The sequence below is a fragment of the Olea europaea genome, chromosome 13, assembly GCF_002742605.1.
Source record: "Olea europaea var. sylvestris chromosome 13, O_europaea_v1, whole genome shotgun sequence".
In the NCBI taxonomy this organism is placed as follows: Eukaryota; Viridiplantae; Streptophyta; class Magnoliopsida; order Lamiales; family Oleaceae; genus Olea; species Olea europaea.
In genome coordinates, this window is record NC_036249.1 from 16,958,819 (window position 1) to 16,969,042 (window position 10,224).

At 31.6% G+C, this 10,224-nt stretch overlaps 1 protein-coding gene across 1 annotated transcript; it reads right to left on the minus strand.

Annotated features, from left to right (window-relative positions):
• Nucleotides 1–5,790: 5,790 nt before the first annotated feature.
• On the minus strand, nucleotides 5,791–9,055 carry LOC111408487 (mitochondrial fission 1 protein A-like). Its single transcript, XM_023038239.1, has 5 exons — nucleotides 8,806–9,055; nucleotides 7,135–7,249; nucleotides 6,799–6,930; nucleotides 6,476–6,672; nucleotides 5,791–5,997 (listed from the first exon to the last, which is right to left on the minus strand). The coding sequence occupies exons 1-5, from the start codon at nucleotides 8,896–8,898 to the stop codon at nucleotides 5,791–5,793; spliced, it is 744 nt and encodes a 247-aa protein (XP_022894007.1). The 5' UTR covers nucleotides 8,899–9,055.
• Between the last annotated feature and the right edge of the window lie 1,169 nt (nucleotides 9,056–10,224).

The following is a 10,224-nucleotide window of genomic DNA, read 5'->3' on the forward strand; positions in this document are numbered from 1 at the left end:
ACCGCAAAATTCGGTCATTATCTTCAACAATGTTAGTATTTTTATGGGATTAAGAAATTAATTTTTTATTTTGCATGTTTTGTGAATTTGTGTATTAAGCCCTTGTTTGAGCTACATTATTGGAATGAAAATGTATTTTTGAGAAGTGTATTTATAATAAATTTGTGGTTTAAAGATAAAGAAAAATTTTGAAATTGTGCGTAATATTATTTTATTAAAAAATGTTTGATTAAAATAATATTAAATCACTATTGAAAAATATATATATTTTTTTTCAAATAACGTGGCCCAAACAGGGCCTAAATTGATATCAATGATGTTTATTCTTCATTACTTAGGTAAATTATTGAGTTTAGAATGAATTGTGATAAAAAGAAAATAAAAAGGTTTATGTTGCCGGAAATGGCAAGAGATTTATGTGAAATCACCATTTCCAGCAAAGCACAAACGACCAAAATCGAATGTTTTACAGTCAGCTCATTTTTTATTTTTTTTTTCATTTTTTCTTCTATTTCACATTTGTTTTTTCTTTTGTTTAATTTGTTTAATTTTTATTATAATTATTTGAAAATAGTTTTAAAATTTCTTAATTATTTTATTCATATTATAAATAATTTTTTTCGATTTAAATTCTTTTCTTTTGATGATAAAATTTAGTCTTTTCAATTTTAATTAAATAATATTTTTATTCTTTTTTTAATTTTCATAATTTTCTTTTGTTTAATTTGTTTTGCTTTTATTATAAATTTTTTCTGAAACAATTTTTAAATTTCTTTTTTTTTTGTTCAATTCATATTATAAATAATTTTTTGTTCCATTTGAAATTCTTTTTAATTCTTTTCTTTTTATTATAAAACGTAATTTTTTTTCAAATTTTAATTAAATGATATTTATTTTTAATTTTAATTAAAAAACTATATAATAACTTTTTTTATTTTTTCTGTAATTCTTTTTTGTTCTTCTTCTTCTTTAATTTATTAAATTATTTATTTATTCATTAGTATCGGTATGAATCTATATCTTGTGTATAATAGTTACAATTCGATTCACTTAATTTTTTGAGATCATACTTTATTTTATTATCTTTTGTTTAATGTTCTAATAATTGAATTTTTACAGGATGAAATACCATCTAAATGTGGAATTGAGACGAATGGTGGGGAAAGCAATTTGGAACAATAACTTTGATAGTTTCACTGCTGTATTGGAGTTGTTGGATGATCTACACGCGAATATTCTATGTCAATCCTTTCTCTAGTCTCCGTATCAGTTGAGAGAGGTGCAGTATTTCGAGTAGATCATTGATGCACTACTATGTCGGCTGCTTAGGCCAGTCGACGGAGTTGCCTTCCATTTCGACCCTGATGATTGAACTGAAGGTTACAGGTGGTGCAGCTCATGACGGTATTCATAGAAGCAATAGACATATGATGCACATTTTTAGGGACAGCGAACGACGCTTCTACCGCAGTTGATTGGCACAATCGGGAGTGCAGCTAGATGTTAGACAGTTTGAAGTTAGGACTGGTCTATATTATTGAGAGCGTGGTACGATGTCATCACAAGAAGACTGTGATTGACCTTTTCCATTTGAAAATTGTTGACGATTTTGATGCCTCAACAACTATCCGTAGGGTCGGAGACGTTTTGAGAACACTGTACACGTTTTCACCAGATCACACTCGAAGCCCAATTGATCCATGCATAAGTACGATACTTATGGATTACAATCGGGAGTGCAGCTAGATGTTAGACAGTTTGAAGTTAGGACTGGTCTATATTATTGAGAGCGTGGTACGATGTCATCACAAGAAGACTGTGATTGACCTTTTCCATTTGAAAATTGTTGACGATTTTGATGCCTCAACAACTATCCGTAGGGTCGGAGACGTTTTGAGAACACTGTACACGTTTTCACCAGATCACACTCGAAGCCCAATTGATCCATGCATAAGTACGATACTTATGGATTGCCCAATATTAAAATAATTTTTATATTAAATTTATATAATGATTGTATGTGTTGCAGATTTGTGCATATGATATTGTCTGCCTCTTGGGTACTTGGTTTGCAAGGTGAAGGGAGACACGTTGCCCTTGGATACATCATTGATGAGCATCCTAATCATATGAATGTATATCTGGTAAACAATTATTAGTTATTCTCAACGATCCTCAGGCGAGTATTATATATATGCGATTCATATTGTACGTAGTTTCAAGATCTTATTTCATGATCGTTAACTAGTTGAACTGTCAATATATCAGTTTGAAATCATAACTAAGTTGACGCTATCAGTGGAGAAAGACGGTCGAGGTTTTGTGCATAATTTAGTCATTCCGTACACTCAAAACGATCAGATCCAATTCCATTATGAACTGAGGTTGGGTATGTAAATTGAATATAATTTTATTGATTATCATTGATGTAATACCTCGAGCTTCACATTATATATATGGACAATATGATTCATGCATTTCATACTAATTACATTATCATTTGCATTAATTTCCTAATTGTTTTCTCTTAAAATAGTGCATTTAATCATCAAAGCTTTAAAATCTTTACATGGTGATAATCTCCAACTCCTCGACTTAAGTGGTGAATTTTACATTGAACTATAATAGAAAATTAGGTTAACTAAATGTTAGAAATTGGTTTGGTAAGTAATGGAAAATCAAGAAGGTCGGAAATTAGTATCGATAAAGGTTCAAGCTTTTCATTCAGTTGATCGAGGTCACCTTAAACCCTAGATAGGTAATTGACATATTTGGGACATGAGGTATGAAGTGACGTGATCACAACGCAATAATATATATCTCATATGACGTTACAAATATTAAGGTGCGAATTGTTGAAATCGGTTGAAAATCTGGTGTCAATTAGGTAAGAAATTAAATGAACAGTTGAGGAATTATCTCTATAATGTATTTTGGGATCTTAGGGCAAGTGAAATGGATTTTAAACATATTAAAATAAGCCAATGATTCTTGATTTGTACCTACAAAGATAAATATAAAATCAGATTAATACTACAAGTGACCACCTCATGCTTGGGATGTTTGTCATTTTAACACTCAATTTCTTCATTCTTAAGACATCAATCTCGTCTCTACTCCCTAAGAACTTAATATAGGATGAATATATATCTTAAATGTCACAAATGGATCCAAAAATAATGGTTGAACGTCAAGTATTGCTACAAAGAAGACACATCATGTTTGGACAGCTCATGCTTAAGGATACTTGTCCTTTGTTCACATTTTTCTTCACCCTTAAGCAATACTCATGACCCTAGTCCTTAAGACTACTTATAAATCTCTTAAAGAAGACATTTATCCTCCAGTGACCCCAAGACAAAGAGAGAGCAAAGGAAGCAAGGAGAAATAGAAAAACAAGAAATTGGAATTGCAGTTTGAGCAGGTTAGTTCAACTCACGGTTTTGAAGTTTTTCCTTAGTTCTTTTAGGTGTTTTATAAACTATTCAAACTATGAACTTTTCTTGAAATTATGTGGGAGGTAGTGGATAATTTTATGATGGCAAAATAGGGGAGATTAATTACAAGAACTTGAGGGAAAACAACCTGGGTAGAGATGTAGGTTGCTGGATTTGAGTGGTTTATACCTTGATTTTGGGATGGTACTTAGTGTGTAACTTATATCTATCAATATGAACGTTTTTATATGTAATTATGAAGTGTAGAAATGATTTTTAATGGCCTAGAATTCTATTGGTATCATACTAATACAATGAAAATCGAAAACTGTCACAAGGAAAATAAAACTGCCTGATTTTGTTTAGTGAAAAATGGACTGTTTTTGAAGTTGAAAATGCTTCATTTGTCACAACTTTATATCATGATTACCTTCACATACATGTTATAGAAGTTTGATAACAGTTTGAGAGTCGTTGAATATAGTTAAGGAGGTGAAAAATGATTAGAAAAATAATTAGACGGTAATAGAAATTAGAAAACGGATTCTGCCCATTTATGTTTTTAATGTGATTCCAATCTTTACATATCTATTAATTATCTCTTGGTCCTAGAAAATAGATTCTAATTAGTACTAGGTTGTGGATAATAAATTTGGATGATGTTGACGTTCATAATTGGATTCGAGAAATAGCGAGACTTATGGGATTAGTTTGTAATGCTATCGGTAACTTGAAATAATGATTTCAGCTAAATTGTTTTGGTGTGAATGGACGTATTTTGAGATTGTGTGTGTTAAGGTTATTAAATGGAGGATTGTCTTTAATATTAGATGGTAATACAGGTGATTTTTTGACGTTGAGCGAAAAAGGAAATTAATATACACTCTGTAGGAGCTTGCACACATAAAAACGAAAGGTAATAAAAAATCCTCAGTATTTGTGATATGGTAATGTTGGAATAGTTACATAATTTCGATAAGAGGTTTATTGCACATCATATGATGGTTATGATTATTGAGAATGAGGTTGTGGAACCTACTGATATCGATTTTCATTAAATATATCATTCATGAGTATTTTCATCCGCAAGCACAACATGTGATCATGGTTGAAAATTCTGCATGTAAAATATGATTTCAAAGTGATTTTTTTTTATTAAATGTTTTTATTGACCACTACTAAGGCACCGATGCATGTGAGGTATGCTTATGTAATATGTTTGATATCGCGGGTGATACTTCCTGGGTGATTGCAAAGGTAGACAGGGGATGGACTTTTGGTGATCATGGAAGGGTGAACCACTCGACTGTGCCCTTGTGATATTATGATTATTAACGCTGCTGGGTGGGAGACTTCTTGGGTGATCATAGGGGTAGTTAGGGGTGGGCCTCTAGTGGTCACAAGAGGATGGTCTACTCCTCGGTATCGATTTCATATTGGCCATTTGATTATTTATATTGATATTATACAGAATTCTATCTTGTGCATAGTAGGTGGGTGAAGAGCCCAATGAAATGAAATGTTTCAAATGAAATAATTTCGAGTCGATTTTGATGAATATTGGAATATGATGCTTCCTTATCGTAATGTTTAAAGTAAATGACATAGTGACATATATCGTTATTATTCATATTCGTGACATGCATGATTTTTGCTTATTAAGTATTGACTTATGTAGTTCTTGCATTGTAAGTGAGCCTGGAACTACATAGAGAGCACAGCTAGCTGTGGAGCTCTTACGGGATTTCAGAGTTCGATGACATGGATGACGACTTGTAGGGTTATTTTGTGGACTGTTATTTTGAGTTTATGGCCTATTGTGTTGTATGTTGGGAATCCTGTGTTGTATATTTTTTGACATGGCATGTAGACATGTTTATAACCTCAGAATATATATATGTTTGATTATGGCAATATGATTTTGATTTAGAGACATAGTTATGTCGTTTTATCAAGTAAAAAAAAAATTTGTGAAATTCTATGTCTAAGTCGAGTCATCAATTTCATTTCCACACAAGTTAATAGATAGTTATCTATATGAATGTGGGTGTGACAATTTTGTATGAGTTAGCCTCTTTTAATTAAGTTAATAAATTTTGAGTGATGATTACCTCCAATGAGAGGATATCATTCTCTCCCATCTAGACACCTCCCCCGTGGATCTCCTGAGCAAAGCAGGCAAGCGATGGGATGGGAGACGAGGTGACGGAGAGGGTGATAGGGAGGGTAATGGAGATGGGCATCATCCACAGTTGTGGATAGATAATGTTGCATTAAAATCATTTTTGTTATTTGTAGAGTAGGAGTGACCCCCCGATGGAAATGAGAGAGGTGGCAGAGGAGTGGTGAGCCCCTAGGAGGTGTGGCCTGTGGTAGTCCTCGAAGCGGAAGAAGAGAAATGTATTTCTATCTTCTGTAGGACTTTGTGTTGTTTGATGTTTGAGCTAAAAACCGAAAAATACAGAAGCTTTGAACAACAATTCGGGTTGTTATTACCTTTAGTTATTCGATCTTCAACTGTCTTCTTCAGGGTCATGGCTTGTCTCCAATCAGGTGCAATCTATACATACAAGAAACTGGGAATTATTTGAGAAAAAATTGGCAAAAAAATCATATTAAAGGGTACAGAGCTGATCTCCTGCTACAGTGAACAGGATAACAATTGTCACTGCTAACGTGGTGTCGCCACATCAGCAATCAAACCGTATTTTTACGACTTTTCAAAAGAAAAAAAGGTTTTGAATTTTTGACATGACACCACTATATCAGCAGATGGGCATTATAACTCATGCCCGCAGTGGGCCGGAGATCATTTCTAGTACAAAATATCTCAAAAGAAAGTGCCAAAGATGTCCTCAATTTGCCCAATCTACAAAACAGACCCAACGACAATTATTTAAGCACAAAATTTCGAAAAGAACAAATACAATGTAGTGTACAATCTCTATATACAAGTAGTTTACTGGTGATAAAAGTAATGAAAAGAAGAATTTACAAAGAGCAACGGCAGCATAAAAAAATGAAAAGTGGATACAAACCTCCAAACATTGGTCAAGGAGCTCCCGGCACCTTGAATATTCACTGCTTCTGTAATATCCAACAGCAAGCAGGTAGAGCTTCTCTCTCTTTTGCAATGGACTATTATCGTTGGCTAGAGAAGCTGTCGGCAAACGGAATGTTTTCTGGTTAATTCTTTGATATACTCTTAAACTGGATGCTAGAAGCCAAATATTAACTATTTACAAAATAAATCCTTCAAGATAAGGCAACAAAAGAAAATTACATCTCAAGAAGAACACTTTCAAGAATTATAAAAGAAAAACTGGTGATCTTATAGATTCAAGAAGTGGTTCTTCAATACATGGATTAATCAATGGTGGTGTCTGAGAAAAATTATCATCTGCCAGCAAGAAGATGGATGATGTGATTTTTGAAGCTATGAAAAATCTTTCAAGGACTGGCTTCATCCTTGGTTTTTGAATTTGAAAATATCCTAATACAAATTTCTATAAACATTGAAAAGTTAAAAGATGTTTTAAAGCATGAATTTGATTAAAAAAAAAAAATTCAATAATAAGAAATCATACAATCAAAACCTAAAACTAAAAATGAGCAATTTGCTGAATTTAGAGAATTGACAAAGTTCATCAATAATCATAGCAACAAAAATTAAAAATTAGCTTATTCCAAAAAATACTAGGTAGACAATGATTACATAATCTGTATAAATTAGAGGACATGCGCATAATGCTTTCACTCTTCCTTTCATCAGAATTATCTTTTGAAGCTTCTGCAACTTCTCTCTCACAGCCCTGCCAACAATATACGTTAAAGAGAGGGAGAATCTAACACACGTCACATTATGAAAGGTTCAATTGGCAGATCAAGAATAACCTGAATAATATGCCAAACCTTTATCGGATTTCGAGAGTTTTCAAATATACAACACTCTTGAATCATTGTTAGAATGCAATAGCCTTGGACTACTTTGAGGAGAAGAAACCTTCACCTGGACGTTCTGGACCTTTAGTAGTGATCCCAGGTTTGTTTTACAGATTATGTTGTTAAGATATGGGTGTTACCCCGTTGATTTGGGTCCTTACATCGGTAAATTAGATTTAATCTAATATCCAGAGAACATCATATCATCTAAATTAATCTTTAGAATACATTCCAACTAAGTAGCTCTGGCAATTGAGAGTATTTTTTTAAGATATCAAGAAATTTCATTCAGCAAAAGAATGAGCATTGACCTCCAAATCTCGCAAGTACAGAAGTATTATCTTATAAATATAATTAACTAATTAAGTTATCAGCTGTGAAGACAGAATTAGTGCTTAACATATTCTATTCACAGTTACCTTAGCTCATAAACCTATATGAATACTATCTGATAAACTACTACTGGCCTGCAGCTCTGGATGTCATGTCCGAAGGACACTCTTGTTGGTGCAACGTGCAAGATCAAAGAACTTCCAAGTATACATTCAAGAATGAAAAACACCATGTCAGCATTTAAGAAGTCTAGGTTGGCATTCATCATGAAATAATACCTCAAAACTAACACCAAGATTTCAAAAGAAGGTGAAAAAAGGGGGGCGATTCCCACAAAAAATTTGTAACCAATGGCCACATAAATTATGACTTTTATTCATTGAATGCATCGACTGTAGAAATTATGATTTGTTCCTTTCACACTTGTATGCATGTGGATGACAATGGCAATCATCACAAGTCCACTTTCATTCTTGCCTGAAAATCTCAATTTTTGCCCCAATAAATATGACTCAGTCTGTTGTTGTCAGCTCAAATCATCCACTCCACAAGCCCTTGGGAGTTTAGCTACACCCAATCCTCAAAAATCATCCAAGAACTTGACAAGATTCATACAAACCCTCAAAATACCTTCCAAAAAGCACTGCCAACACCTTTAAATACCATCTCAATCTCTGCCACACTAAATAAAAAGGATCACCTCAGGTCTAGAGCCTGAAATTGGAACCTTTTCACCATCAAAGATTTGCATGGCGTTAACAAACTTATGCAGTGCTTGAAGACACCTCAAATTCTACAGAACTCAAACTTCAAAACCATTTAAAAATTAATGGAACTGTAATATCTGAATTAACCAATTATCAATATCATTCAACCAAATCTACCTTTAATACTTTAGACCATCAAAGCTGAAAATATTAAACTCCAAAAGCCTTTAAATTAAATATCAACTTACTCGAGAATTTTCGATTTTTAGACCAGGTATTGAACCCATATCAAGGCAAAACGAAAAAAAAAAAAACAAAAATTCTATTTCTTGGACACTATTCTTATCGCATCAAATTTGGTACAACGAAAAAACAGAGATCCTTACGAGAATCACGTCAGGAGTGGACCAAGGGATGTGGTCGCCACCGCTGAAGAAATTGGTGACGGACTCGAAGAACTGAGAAACCTTCGCCTCCATTATGAATCAAATTAATGAAAATGAATCAAAGAAATGGAAATTGAACCTTTATTTCTGACTTTTATTCGAGGAAATACATGAAATTGGTCATTTTACCCGCCCATATTCCCACGTCATATTTCCAGTCCTTCGGGTCACGGTCCATCAAACACCTACAACCGCAAAATTCGGTCATTATCTTCAACAATGTTAGTATTTTTATGGGATTAAGAAATTAATTTTTTATTTTGCATGTTTTGTGAATTTGTGTATTAAGCCCTTGTTTGAGCTACATTATTGGAATGAAAATGTATTTTTGAGAAGTGTATTTATAATAAATTTGTGGTTTAAAGATAAAGAAAAATTTTGAAATTGTGCGTAATATTATTTTATTAAAAAATGTTTGATTAAAATAATATTAAATCACTATTGAAAAATATATATATTTTTTTTCAAATAACGTGGCCCAAACAGGGCCTAAATTGATATCAATGATGTTTATTCTTCATTACTTAGGTAAATTATTGAGTTTAGAATGAATTGTGATAAAAAGAAAATAAAAAGGTTTATGTTGCCGGAAATGGCAAGAGATTTATGTGAAATCACCATTTCCAGCAAAGCACAAACGACCAAAATCGAATGTTTTACAGTCAGCTCATTTTTTATTTTTTTTTTCATTTTTTCTTCTATTTCACATTTGTTTTTTCTTTTGTTTAATTTGTTTAATTTTTATTATAATTATTTGAAAATAGTTTTAAAATTTCTTAATTATTTTATTCATATTATAAATAATTTTTTTCGATTTAAATTCTTTTCTTTTGATGATAAAATTTAGTCTTTTCAATTTTAATTAAATAATATTTTTATTCTTTTTTTAATTTTCATAATTTTCTTTTGTTTAATTTGTTTTGCTTTTATTATAAATTTTTTCTGAAACAATTTTTAAATTTCTTTTTTTTTTGTTCAATTCATATTATAAATAATTTTTTGTTCCATTTGAAATTCTTTTTAATTCTTTTCTTTTTATTATAAAACGTAATTTTTTTTCAAATTTTAATTAAATGATATTTATTTTTAATTTTAATTAAAAAACTATATAATAACTTTTTTTATTTTTTCTGTAATTCTTTTTTGTTCTTCTTCTTCTTTAATTTATTAAATTATTTATTTATTTATTAGTATCGGTATGAATCTATATCTTGTGTATAATAGTTACAATTCGATTCACTTAATTTTTTGAGATCATACTTTATTTTATTATCTTTTGTTTAATGTTCTAATAATTGAATTTTTACAGGATGAAATACCATCTAAATGTGGAATTGAGACGAATGGTGGGGAAAGCAA